Below are 14313 nucleotides of genomic sequence, written 5' to 3' on the forward strand. Positions count from 1 at the left end.
TTTCAAGCAGTTTTTTAACAAAATTTTTATAACCTCTAAATTGCTACTAGCTTTATTTAAAAGTTTGTGCTAGTTAGAAATTTTATCTGAGATTCGCATGAAATTAAAGTCATTTTCAGAGAATCTAAAGGGCGTGGTCATGAAAAATTTTTCGGGGGCTCCGCCCCCTAACCCCCTCAGGTTCTGCTCCACTCAGAATTTTCGCTAGATCCGCCCCTGATAATTACAAGCCCCATTGCTTAAATCGAGGATTTGGTACTCAATAAAATTATCATTAGTTAGGCTGAAGGTGAGGCTGAAAAATTTCTTTGAAGATGGGTTTTGATAGCAATACTCAGATAAGTGTCATCAACCAAAGAAAAATACTTGTAGCGGTGGAAGTTTAAAGATCGTTTGTGAAAAAGATGAATAAAAAAGGAGGTATGACCGAGCCTTGTGTAACACCAACACTAATCGAGAGAGAACTGGAGACGTAGCTATCAACTCTAATGGCTGTGGACCTGTTATGGAGAAAGCTGCCAATTTAATTTATAGGGTTTGATGCAGACCATACACGGGGAGTTAAAAAAGAAGACCTTTGGGCAAGGGATGCCATCATGACCTGTCGAGTTTGAAGTGAAAAGCGCTAATCAGATGCTTAAAAAAAGCAGATCTCTGAAAAACTCAATGTCACCAAGACCGTAATAGGTTTGATAAGGAAATTTTTTATCATAACGCCGTTTCCAAAAAAATCACTATAAGCCTTCAGTTTAATATTAATATGCTTAAAGTGGTAAAGTATCAAGATTTTTGCTGGTTTTCAGTCTTCACTAGATCTTTCAGAGAAGCAAGTGCATTCTGATAATCTGCCATTAATGGTTCCAATTCATTCTTTGGCACAACCAATTTCTGAACTGATGACTTCCTGCTTGAGTCCATTGCCATCTTCTTGAAGTGAAATACCTCTTTTGACGACAGAAGTGTCAGTGCAGTCCCTTACAAAAGGAAGCAGTTTTTTTAATGCAAGTATTAATGAAAGCAAGTACGCATCTACACCTTTTATTGGTCAAAGCTTTAATTGATTGACAATGACACAATTCAAAATTTGATGAGATTCCACAAAAAGTGTCTGAAGATGAGACAAAAAAGAGAGGAGGGAATAAAATCAATATTATTACAATTCATTGAAAGGAAAATGTGATGTTGATAAGAGACACGAGGTGTCTAAAAGGACAATCTCCATTTATGGTGGGCATCATGTTGCACTCTTTCTCCCCAAAAATCTGCAATGCCAGAAAGAAAACAAGGATTGTTTTTACATTCCTGTGAAATTGTTGTGTAATTGAAGACAGACCGAAGTGTCTTGTTGTCATCCAGACTTCCCCATGGACAGGCAATATCTTAGTCACAAAGCAAAGAATCATTAGTTTTGGTTGTTTTTAAGATCTGCAAGGCCGAGGAGGTTGTTCCCTTCCGGGAAAAGTTTCTTATAGGTAGGGAGGAACACGCTGTTTTTTCTTATCACCTGAACTTCTGGTTGTGCGTCTTAGGTAACCAGAATCGCGTTGCCACGTAAACACATAAAAAGGAACACTTTTCACTGGAAGAAACACCTTCGCTTTGAATGGATAGAAAGGCTGGCAGAGCAAAGACACATTTTGCAATTGGCCTGTTAAATCTGACATTGCAAAGAAATGTTATGGATCCATGGTAGTTTTAGACAAACTGGGCACATTTTCGGAACAAACAGTGAAGAAACAGATCTTATAAGGCACATTTTATTCAAAGATAAAACATAAATGGATGCTAGATAAATAAAAGTCACAAAGCTGAAGAACCTTGCTTTCATGGATACAGAATATTTACGGAGCTATACACCAAGGCCCTCTCTCTTTCTCCTGTCGACATACTTCAGCAGGTTTGAAGAGACAAAGTTACAACAAAGAGACGTACACAGCTTCCAAGGTTTGGAAATATAGAATGAGCTTCAACAAGGAAAAGTTGGTGGCAGCTCATATGTTCTTGCCTTTTTTCATAAGATGCTTTGTATATGCATTCATTCATTCATTGCCCATTCACTTGTGAAGTTCTCACCATTGGCCATAAGCAATTTAGAAAATGAAGATTTCTGTGTAAATAGGTTTAGCATAGCTGAATAAATCCGTTTTCGTACCTCTGTTGCCTGCTCTAGCTGTTCTGCCAACTCTGTGGATGTAGGTCTTCATGTTCACTGGTGGGTCATAACTGATAACGAAGTCGACATCTTCAATATCCATCCCTCTGGACATTGCATCAGAGCAGACAAGCAAGTCGATCTTTCCCATTTTAAAATCACGCAATGTCCCTTTCCTTTGAGTCTGATTGAGGCTTGATGAAAATTCTGATGCTTTGATATCGAATGCCTTTAAGAGCAAAAACAACCTAAAACCAAATGAATAAGAGGAGAATGTATTCTTACCAGAGATTCAAAAAGCGGCTGACCTTAGGTGCTGTTCCACCTTATTTTTTCTTTATGTGTCTAACAAGCGTCAGAAAACGTTTAAATTAAAAATAGATTAGACGTTCGTAAGAGTGTTGACTAGAAAATCCCGTTGTAAATGAATACACAAGGAAAAGACAATTGCGAAGGAAACTCAACACAGGCGAACCTGTTTAGGGACTTAGGCCAGTAAACGAGTAGGACAGAAGCTAGTTGAATTGTGCAAGCAAACATTTTCCCTTTCACATACTCAGGATTCTCACATGTTATAATGATTTAAGAAAAATTAAAGGTCAGTCCAAATGATTGCTAATTCTCATCTATTTCAAGTTTGCATTCTTTTCTGGAACTTTCCCTTTAACCTTTCTCGTGATTTTCTTACCAACTGCATGGCAAAGAAATGGCGAAAGAGTAAAACCTGGGGGAATTTTCTTCTTGCAGTAGAATGGTTCAGTTTCTCTATTCCTGATCCCTACTACACCGGAAAGTTCAGCACACAACTCTTTTACCAACCAGATGGGATGCCAGATGTCACAACGCAATATAAACTTTGAAAACACTCGACTTTAAGTCATCTTAGTCTTTAGCATGGCTGTTGGTGAAAGGATATAAACCAACGCGATAAACCAACGCGATAAACCAACCCGATAAACCAACGCGAAAATGTTGGCCAGTTGAAATTTTCTTTTACAGCACAGTGCCCTTTAATGACACTGCAGACACCCAACTCAAAATTTTTCATCCTTACTTACAAAACCAGGCTTTGGGTTTGCCACGTAAAGGATTATAAGGTCTATAAAGCTTAGAGTCGACGAGAGCTTTTTGACAGTCTACAATATACCTAGGATAACCTTTAGCAGAAGATAGAGCCTCTGAAAGTGAAATAGCCAATTCCACTTCTACATAAAAAATTTCTATCAAAGCTTGAGGCGCGCAAAAGTTAAAATAAGCTATAGGCTAAGGGAAAGTACAGAAAGCTGGCGAGAATGGTGGCCTTTATAGAAAAAGAATAGGTCCATGTCATAAACAAAGGAAGAGAATCCTGCAAAATAAAACCCTTAACTCTAATTTTGAAAAAAAAATCAGTCAGCTATTGATCAGAGAAATGCACTTAGAGAGAGGAAAGTCGCCAGGTTCCTGTATTTCCAGGCACAGGAAACACGAGGTGTGGCGAGCATATATTAAACATATTGAAACCAGACAGCCTGATGGTGATGGCCAAAAAAGGAAATGATGTGAAAAGCAGTGTTTGCATGTAGACAAGAGAGCTTGCATGAGGACTTATAAGTAACCGACTTTGAATGAATTAAGCTATGTAATGTTTTGCTCATATTATTTTTATCTATTTTTGTTGAAAAGTACAATTTCTAAAAAAAAACAGAAAAATCCCACTGACAGTGAAGTTCTATGTCTCGGTTGAGATGGGTCTTTCGCATACTATCAAATTGTTTTCACATAAAAAAGAAAATCATACCACAGCTTCTTATAATCATGCACTTAAAACCTGTTAGAATGTATCCACTTTTTTAGTTGATAATGTCGAGGAAAGGCCCAGGAGCCTATAGCTAAGTACCAACAAGGAAAAGGAGGGGGAGATTTGGAAGAGAGGGAGGCGAGATCAAACTTGTTGATTATTGTTTTGAAAATAAAGATAGGTTACCAGCGTTTTTGGAACAGGATAAGTGTCATCAGAAAAATGATAAATGCTTGCAGCTGTGGAATTTAGAAAATCATTTATGAAAATTATGAATGAAACCGGAGATATGATAGAGTCCTGTGGAACATCAGCATTTATTGAGTGGGGGCTTGAGAGGTAGTCGTCGACTGCAGTGGCTATGGACCTGTCAGTGAGAAAGCTACCAATACAATTTATGAGAGTTTGGTGCAGACCATACATGGGGCGTTTAGATATTTGTGCCAGACACGATCTAAGGGCCCAAAAGATGTTCCAAATAATAACTATGCTCTCAACAAAGGATTCCAGGGCAGGGGACCAAACATGAGTGCCATATACCAGAAGATCACCAGTATATCTCGCTTGGTGAAAACCAATCTGGTGATCAGAAAAGAGTTTAGTGGTTTCAAGAAACAGATAAGTAGTTTTTCGTGACAGCGTTCTTTAATGTTCTAGATATGAGGGAAATGATTGCGATTGAGCGATAATTGGTAGGGTCAGACTTTCCGCCGTTTTTGGATGAGGAAAACTGTGGGCTAGTTTCCAGGAGGTTGGAAACATAGGCGTGAAGAGGAGAGATGGAGAGTTTGATTAACAATGGGTGTGAGTTCTGAGGCACAGTTATTGAGAACAATTGCTGTTGTCTGTCGGTTTGGAGGTGCTAACTAAGAGAAGGGCTTTGCGAACCTTGCGGTTAGGGAACTTGATTGGTGACATTGATAAAGATGAAGGAGGTTAATGACAAGGCTGTGATCTTGAGCATCAAGATTCGAATTTGTAGCAAAAGTTAATGGGAAGTGGTTGGCCTTGGCGGAAGCAGTGCTAAAAGAGATAACATTTTTGTTTTCAAGGAGGAAAGGAGGATTAACAAACATTTTGGGAGATGACCTTGGCCATGGACTAAAAGGAACGAGAATTTGTTTGGTGGTTGGAGATCTTAATGTTGATGCGTTGGACGAAAGTAGCTTTTGCATTGTTGATTACTTTGGTGTATAAGTTGCGCATGAGGACATACGAAACTTTAGATTTTTTGATTAGGCGTTTAGGCGATTATTTGACAGTTTTGGAGCATTTTGAAGACCATTTAGAAGAAGACTTTTGGCAAGGTTTGAGCCAGGGTGGGCGATTCAGGTAAAAAGGTGGTCCCCCAGTGGGAGACCAGAAGCTCCTTCAGTGGTCTCCCACATATGGCCTGTGGTCTCTCTAAATGGAACTTTGGCAAGAGGAGTGGACATTTCCAGAAAATTTGGTCGTCTAGCGGTCTCCCGCAGATAAAAACCGATCATCCTGGGTGCCTGAAAGACCCAATTGTCCACCCCTGCTGTCCATGCCAAGGAGAATTCCATAGGTGATAAAAGAAGCAGAAGCAAATGGTTGATTAGAAAAACCTGAAGACCAACGGTATGAGGAATGGAAGATGCAGATGGAATAGAATGTCCACAACTTTATATTTAATTTCAAACATATCATGAATCTCTATTTTCTGCATCACTGTAAGCTGTGTTCCGTTTGGTTGGCAGAGAGCAATCACACAAGTTAAAACATACTTTAAACAATGTTTCATTAAACCAAATCACAAAAGGAATATTATTAAGACTGATATAATGAAATCAACAGAATACGACAGCATAGTTAAACATATTTTGCTTGAAAGTGTTTATTGAATCATCCTTGCAAGAAGCTTGAATGTGGAACTGCGTGCATCTGTGCTGTCCTACCTCACTGAATTCCCTGAACTTGCAAATCAAATCAATGAAACTTCTATTGGGCCACCGAAACAAGCTATTTGAAATCAACTTTATATAATGAGCAGTTTATAAAAGTTAAAAATTTTACAAAACAGAGAAGATTAATAACTGCTAAAACTAACCTGTGTGTCGCTTCAATAGATCCAGTAAAACAAAGTATTCGCCTGTAGTTAAGCACTTTAACAAAGTAGACAACCAGCAGTGGCTTTTCTCCAGGCTTACAAATTGTCATTTTCTCTTCAAGAAGCTCAGGTAAAGTGTATCTTTCAGTCTCCTCAGATCCTGTGCAAACAGAAAAATGCTTTGAAAACACTGGTATGCATATAGCTTCTGATCCTTTAAATATAAGTCAAAACTTATGAAAAATACTTTGCATAGGAAAAAGAAGGATTAAATGACAGTTTTCTTTACCTTTTGAAGTATCTTTGCCTCCAATCTCTGCCTTTCCCATAACTTTGAAAAATACAGGATTATAGAGATTCAGTGGGCCTAGCTTTTCTGGGTTTTGTGTCATTGTAGCCGAAAACAAAAGTTTTTGCAATGGTAGCTCATTTCTGTCAATGCTGGATGCTACAAGATGTCCTCTTCCACATCTTCCCTCGAGCAGTGTACTGAAAAAAGTGAATATTTCTAATCAAACATAGGGATTTTACTTATCAGTTTATGAATCAAACTCATGCTCTGCAGGAACTCTAAATAGTGTATTTTATCATGTGAAAGTAAAATAACTGTTTATTCATCTGTAAAAAAATGCTCAATGCAATATAGTCAGAGCTGTGCTGAGCAAGATGGTTTTAAATTTTTATCATAAAAGTATGTTTTAAGTATGTCTTACTAAATTCCTTAATAAAACTAAAATTGAACAACAGTGATTACATCGACAAACCAAATTATAATAAAAATGCTACAGAAAATTATGAAGATACTAAATTATGTTATGTTGAACACAGTACAACTGGTGGGATTAAATGAAGTCTCTCCTTTGTTCATATTTACAAGCATCCATTGTAATTGTTGTAAGTAAAAGAAATTGACCTTTCATTTGAAGAATCAAATGTTGATGGTGTGAATATAGCCTCAAAGATCTTCTCAAGCCAGTTGTGATATGATTGACCAAGTAATCTATCAGCCTCGTCAATCACCAAGAAACGAATATGTTGTAAAGAGAAGCCATCTGTTGACGTAATGTGATCAACCAGTCGCCCCGGCGTTGAAACAAGAATATCAACATTGCTCACAAAGCCATGCTGCCTGTGGGATTAAGAAGTACTGATTAAATCAAAAAACATAGTAAGTTTCTATGCTGCAATCAGCATCTATCTTGGAAGACAATCTGAAGGAAAGTAGAGAAAATTATGTACAAATGATGTCCACCTCCATCCCCCCTATTTCTTTGTTTCTAAAAAAATGCATTAAACTTCAGGCACCAAAAAAATTATATATTGATGTCTGTGCCTGGACTAATGAAATAAAAAGCTGATAATTAAAAAAATTATTTTTGATAATATACCCTCATCAATTAAATATCAACACTTGGAATGATTCACAATAAAAATGATCATAAAGGCACCAAGAAAAATCAATTTTGAAACAATTTTGAATCAAATCATTGAGTACTTTGAGCACATAGAAAATTGAAGGAAATTTGGTTTGCCAAGCCCTGGCTTTTGCTCCTCGCAAGGCCTGATTCAAAGCCTAATGAAATTATCTAGGACCAGCCTGGATTGGTTGCTTCTGAAAAAACTAAATGCACAAGTTTGTCTGTGCAGCCATTAAAATCTACAGAATAATTGAGAATATAAACAGAAATGCAAAGAGTTACTGAGAAGAAAATTCTCATTAACTCTGTCTACTATGTAAATACAAAAAGGTATAAAAACTGCAGTTACAAATTTCATAAAGAATTAACACACCCAACAGAGACAAGAAGCTGCTGCTCATCATGAAAACTCTTTACACCTGATGCAAGACCAATTTTCAGATGCGTTCCTGCTACAAGTTTAGAGAAAACAGTCTTCACTTGTGAAGCTAGGTCTTTGCTAGGCAAAACTACCAATGCTTGTAAACGCCTGAATAAACAATGATGAATAACTTGAACAATTGGGACTGCATATGCAAGAGTTTTTCCGCTACCTGTAGGTGCTGAGACACAAATATCAGAAGGCTGCAATCCTGCCTTTCCAAAAATTGATCCTTTACAATTTTGAGACAAAATGTATGGAATAACATTTGACTGCACTGGAAAGAGATGGTTAATTCTGAGTAGTTCAAGATTTTTTTTGGAGAATTCTTTTAAATAAGAGCATTCCTTGACTGAAACCTGTTCATTAATCTTCTGTGAAAAAATTTCTTTAGGTTGTGCAATCCATTTTGGTAACATCCTCTTCACAGATGGCTTATTTTTCTTCTTCTTTAACGATCCCAATATAGGATAATAATTTTCTGATTTTTCAATGTCTGTTGGCTCCCCATTCGCATTGAAATTATCTATGCTGTCAATAGGATCAGTTTCAATATCTACTTTATTATTGTCCATCACAGGACTAGAATCCTTGTGTAATTTTTCTGCATCCAACGACAAATCAGCGTTCGAAATGTTTTCCTGTTCTTCCCTGTTTGCAAGACAATCATCTCCGTCTGCTTCCACCGGTTCTCGTTTACCTAAGCCTTTCGAGAGCTTTTCACGATGGATGTCATGTTCAATCGATTTCTTCTTTCTCTTTTTTCTCGGACTCCCCTCTTCCAAAATATGCGCACCTTCGATTCCACTTTCCTTCTCATAAAGAAATCCTTGTAAACCGACTTCAGAATCAACATGTTCTTTTATTCTCTTTTTATTTGTACTTTTCTTCGTCCTCTCGACGACTGTTTTTGCGTTGTCATCGTGCTCATTTGTTTTCACTTCTGTCCGACTTCGAGGGGTCTCGCACTTGTCACTATAGTTTTTCGCAACCAAGTTTTCTGTTTTCTTCTTTTCAATCTTTTTCCTTAGTTCTTCAAGCCTTTCTTTTTCTTTTTCTGGGTTTCTTTGAAAGCCAAATTCATCGTCATCACCGTAAAATCGTTGAACATGAAACAGCTCCATTATTCTCACTATAAAATGGTAGACACGAGGGCAGGGCCTATATTGCGCTCATATCGAACGATAACGAGGTTACGAGGTTAAAAATTTGATAGATTATACCGCCACTGATCTCAGGGAAAATTTATTAAGCCCCTCTCTCAATTTAGCTCCCCCCCCCCACCTCCACAAAAATTTCACTGATACCGAAATAACTAGATTTGACAAGAAAAGGAGATTTGCATTTTATTAATTAGCCTTTGAAAACTTCTCATCAAATCAAAATAAAATCGATATTTTCGAATTAATAATTGATGACGACGATGATGGCAACATTATTGATATAGAAGCCTGATTTGATGATTTTTATTTTACAAATAATAAAAAATTAGTCTACCACTGAAAAAAGCTTCTTATTACAAAATATATATTAAGCCTCCTCTCTCAATTTAGCTCCCCCCCCCACCTCCACAAAAATTTCACTGATACCGAAATAACTAGATTTGACAAGAAAAGGAGATTTGCATTTTATTAATTAGCCTTTGAAAACTTCTCATCAAATCAAAATAAAATCGATATTTTCGAATTAATAATTGATGACGACGATGATGGCAACATTATTGATATAGAAGCCTGATTTGATGATTTTTATTCTACAAATAATAAAAAATTAGTCTACCACTGAAAAAAGCTTCTTATTACAAAATATATATTAAGCCTCCTCTCTCAATTTAGCCCCCCCCCCACCTCCACAAAAATTTCACTGATACCGAAATAACTAGATTTGACAAGAAAAGGAGATTTGCATTTTATTAATTAGCCTTTGAAAACTTCTCATCAAATCAAAATAAAATCGATATTTTCGAATTAATAATTGATGACGACGATGATGGCAACATTATTGATATAGAAGCCTGATTTGATGATTTTTATTTTACAAATAATAAAAAATTAGTCTACCACTGAAAAAAGCTTCTTATTACAAAATATATATTAAGCCTCCTCTCTCAATTTAGCCCCCCCCCCCCCCCCACCTCCACAAAAATTTCACTGATACCGAAATAACTAGATTTGACAAGAAAAGGAGATTTGCATTTCATTTATTAGCCTTTGAAAACTTCTCATCAAATCAAAATAAAATCGATATTTTCGAATTAATAATTGATGACGACGATGATGGCAACATTATTGATATAGAAGCCTGATTTGATGATTTTTATTTTACAAATAATAAAAAATTAGTCTACCACTGAAAAAAGCTTCTTATTACAAAATATATATTAAGCCTCCTCTCTCAATCTAGCCCTCTCCATTAAGCCCCACCTTGAAGTGCTGAAAAATAATAAGCCCCCGGGGGCTAAAAAGAGAGCTTACAGCAACTCTTTGAACATTCTTGGACAAAAACTACACATTTTTTCATGAGCAAAATAGCAACTTGGATGGGAAAATGCATACAAGGGGCGGGAAATTAAGATTTAAAGTGTTTTCATTCTTTCATAAATTTGAACATAACATAACAACATTATTAGAACTGGAATAAGTCATAAGATGAACCCTAACATCTATTTAAAACCGAGTCTCGTAAATCATACTACTTTTCTGGACTTTTCCTCGAAGGCATTTGTAAGCACTATACCTAATTAAAACAGATTGCCAATCTGAATCATAACAACTGAGTAAATCGGTATGTCCAGATTAAAAAACATTCCTCTCAAATTTCTATATTTAGCTAAAAAGATTGACAAAAAAATTTTATTTCCGACAAAATTCTCCTGCGAAGTTCTCCTGCAAAATAGCAGTTCTAGCTCCCTTTGGTGAAATTTATTTACATCATGAATGCCCTTTAGATGAAGGAAAAACGCAAATGTGTTGACAGGGAAACAAAGAATGAATCTAGCTGAATACGTCAAGTTTGAAAATAAACATGCGACGAAAATCCTTTCCTGCAACGCTTACAGTTTTGATATGCAAGCAAAACTGGCGCAACGTTTTTTATGAAAACGATAGAAAAATTAATAAACTGTCCACGAAGAACCAATCATACCTTCCTTTTTTCTTCATTATTAATGTATGTATAAGAAATTTCCATTAACGATTGTAATTACGTTATGGATTCGTTTGATTTTGTAAAGTTAATTTTAATTCAACATTTTTTTGTATATTTTAGCATGGTTACCATGGGTAAAAAAGATAAAATGAAAATTCTGGGGCAGTGGGGGCAACCGGGGCAGCCGGGGCAGCGGGGGCAGCTTAATATGTGAATGCTAATACAATCTAGGTTTCAAGTTTCTCTTGATACCTACATATGCAAGAGTGAAGCCACTAATTTCTGTGTTGAAAAAAACTGAAAATTGATTTGTGAAGCAATTTGAACAAAAACATATTCGTTTATCATTTCTCTTTAGCCTTCATGATCATGCTTAATACGCTTCAGTTTGCCACCAATGTTGATTGATTGATTTGACTTTTAATTATTTATACAGGATAAAACATTCAGTAAATGAAAAGATATGAACTGATTTACAATGTGCCCTGTCTGAAAACCTAAGCTAATCAACAAACAATTAAGTAACAAAGATAAACTAAAATTGATATACAAGCTATTCTGGTAAGGAAGAAAATATAAATTTTCATAGTTGCCAAGTTTCGGAGAATAAAATGCTGGAGATTTGAGTGCTGCGCAGAAGCACTGCGTAGCTTTGGAGGAGCTTAAAATATTTCCATTGCCACACGATACAGAAAAGCAGCAGGGGACGAAGGGAGATTAGAACTGCAGGTCGCAAGCCCGTGAGACATCTAAACATAGGAAAGACAACTCTATTGGTTGCATTAAAAAACCACTGACAATACTCAAAATGTAACAGTAAATTTTAAATGTTTGGAAATCATAGAATGCTGGAGATTTTTCTAGGTTTTGCTGTTGCGGAGCTCGGCTGGAAACAAGCTTGAAATGCTGGAGTCTCCAACAGGATGCGGGAGACTTGACAACTATGAACTTTTGAAAGTAGCCAAGTAGCCAGTGAAGGGTCAATTTTTATTTCAGTGCTTAGTTTATTTCACACATTCACACCTCGATATGAGAAACTGCGTTGCCCGTAATAGGTTGCAAAGCGAGGTATTCTAAGATCCGTATCGGCATTACGGAGAGGCCGTGAACTGTTTTCCAACAATATTGTAAACATTAGCTGCATATATCCAGGAGCTAATCCATGGAGAGACTTGTAAACTTCAGTTGCAGTTTCAAATTTAATCGTTTCTTTTTATAGTTAACCACCCTAGGCTTCCAATCAAAGGAAGAGATGATGTTCGTGCGGCACGGTTTTGGAGCTTTTGCGGCGTATCGAGCAGGGTTTCTCCACAACAACCCCACACCGAGCAGCAATTTCTGAAATGTGGTTTAACTTTACTTGTATACATGTTTTTTCACATTTTCTAATATGAGATATTTTTCAGAATATTTAAGCATACCTATTGCTCTAAAAATCTTGCCTATAGCAAAAGTTATATGTTCTTTCCACATATTTAGGTTGCCCTCGTTTATATGAAGATTGGTCACAGGATCTCCATTGTTCATATGATGTTGGCTCTCATATGTTCGATAGTTAAGTCAAAGGTTTGAAAATAGTTAAGTCAAAGGTCTTTAATTCGAGACAAGACATTTTTATTGAAGGCGTTTTGATTTTTGATGCAGCATAATGTTTAACAGCAAACAATGTAGCTAAGAGTGCAGTACGTCGAGTGAGTTACATGTCGTTACAATTGTTAATTCGTCCGTGCTCAAAGTCACTTTTTAAGCAATTAATTTATGTTTATATTATTGAAGCATGCTGCTCTTAGGAGTCAAGTTAGATTTTGTTTAAAGATATTTGTAAAAGAATTGTTCAGTTGTTGTTGTCGAATGGTTGGAAGATTGATATGGTATGGTATCAAAATTATACATTATACAAATTATACAAATATCTACTGGTGTAGCTAAGAAAGTGGACCTGAGTTGGTTAGATGGATAAGAGAAAGGATGGTTACCTAGAATGATCGGTTACAGCTTTGTCCACAGGACCCTAATCAGCGCAAGTGAAGTATGCAAAAATTAATTAGTGTGACATTTAATTAGACACTGAAGATTACCTACATTCTTCAAGTAAAAATTTTGGCTTGAAAATGATTAATTTTATAATCTGAAAACCTTTAATGAATGTTTGATTCATCTTTAAGGAGATTCACACCAGTACAAAATCCATCTTCTTGAAAAATAGACTTCAATAGAGCAAGGAATTGACAGAGGGTTAAATAAGTTACAAAAGGACAATAAGCTACATATGCTGAAGAGGTAAAGAAGGTTAAGGTGCTACAAAAGATGACAGAGTAACAGAAGGAAACAAGTTACAACAGAGGGTGAAAGAGTTGCAGGAGGTTAGGGAGTTACAGAGGGTGAAAGAGTTGAAGATGTTTGAAGAGATACAAAATATAGCAGAGTTGCAGCAGGCTAATGTGTCCTGGAAGGTCTTCTTCTAGTATTAAACAGAATCTAAAAAAATTTCACCTAGATAACACATTTCAAGATCCGTCATTTTTCAGAGTTAAAGCATCAACCTGCGTAATATTTTCTCTTATCTGTAACCTGATACCCCTGTGCTTCTTGGCGCCAAATTTAAAAATTTGTATCGCGTGGTAAGAAAATTTTTGTTTTAACAATTTTGACACTATAAATGGCCACCGAGGACCAAGGTCTCAGCTCTATGATCGAACTAGAAGAGCAGGATGGCTTTAGGAGTGAGGAATGCAACATTTCCCGTTTGGGCCTAGGTCAAAAGATGCGCGAGGTAAGGATTCCTTCTAGCGCTTCTACAGTTGATTTGGATGAGGAAGAAAGTGGAGAACGAGACAGTGAGTATGAATCAGTTATTGAGAAATTTGACAAGATATTGAAGAAAACTGCAATGGAAGAAAGTCAACATGACCTGAACAACACGTGAATCAAATCATTAACGTCATATGTAGCAATGACAATCTTGCCAAGAAATTTATCTTCCAGAACACAAAAAATACCGAAATGGAGACCTGTTCAAAAAAGTTCTTGTAGACTCGCAGAAAAATTGTCAAGAAAAAGGGGAAAACTTTGGATTTGATTTCAAACAAACCAGAACAAAATTCAAGTATTGAAGGTCATTGTGCGAAACAGCTGCTATGACAGTCAAGACTGCAACAGGGATTCAACGTTTTCAAGATGACAAAAATCTTGGGCATTGGTTCAATCAACTATATCCTTTAGTTATGTCACGGGAATCTGCGCAGCCAGAGCAAGCAATAGAGCCTCTGCAAGTCGGCATGTTGCACTGATGAGAATGATGATGAAGATTCAATCTTTTGATCA

The 14313-nt window shown here is 36.5% G+C and overlaps 1 protein-coding gene across 1 annotated transcript; it reads right to left on the reverse strand.

Annotated features, from left to right (window-relative positions):
• Nucleotides 1-655: 655 nt before the first annotated feature.
• On the reverse strand, nucleotides 656-9028 carry LOC135684469 (ATP-dependent RNA helicase DDX51). The gene is made up of 6 exons (XM_065200046.2): nucleotides 7795-9028; nucleotides 6917-7132; nucleotides 6293-6492; nucleotides 6004-6163; nucleotides 2153-2400; nucleotides 656-974 (listed from the first exon to the last, which is right to left on the reverse strand). The coding sequence occupies exons 1-6, from the start codon at nucleotides 8964-8966 to the stop codon at nucleotides 781-783; spliced, it is 2190 nt and encodes a 729-aa protein (XP_065056118.2). The 5' UTR covers nucleotides 8967-9028; the 3' UTR covers nucleotides 656-780.
• Between the last annotated feature and the right edge of the window lie 5285 nt (nucleotides 9029-14313).

Source organism: Rhopilema esculentum, chromosome 21 (genome assembly GCF_057945365.1).
Source record: "Rhopilema esculentum isolate cy_ngs chromosome 21, ASM5794536v1, whole genome shotgun sequence".
Lineage (NCBI taxonomy): Eukaryota > Metazoa > Cnidaria > Scyphozoa > Rhizostomeae > Rhizostomatidae > Rhopilema > Rhopilema esculentum.

Bases quoted from the DNA above. Each gene is read 5' to 3' on its own strand.
- LOC135684469 (XM_065200046.2), bottom strand. From the start codon at position 8,966: ATGGAGCTGTTTCATGTTCAACGATTTTACGGTGATGACGATGAATTT. The intron at 6,493-6,916 runs GTCAATTTCTTT...CACTTTTTTCAG, and splicing joins TTTGATTCTTCAAATGAAAG to TACACTGCTCGAGGGAAGAT. The intron at 6,164-6,292 runs GTAAAGAAAACT...CTGTTTGCACAG, and splicing joins AGGCAAAGATACTTCAAAAG to GATCTGAGGAGACTGAAAGA.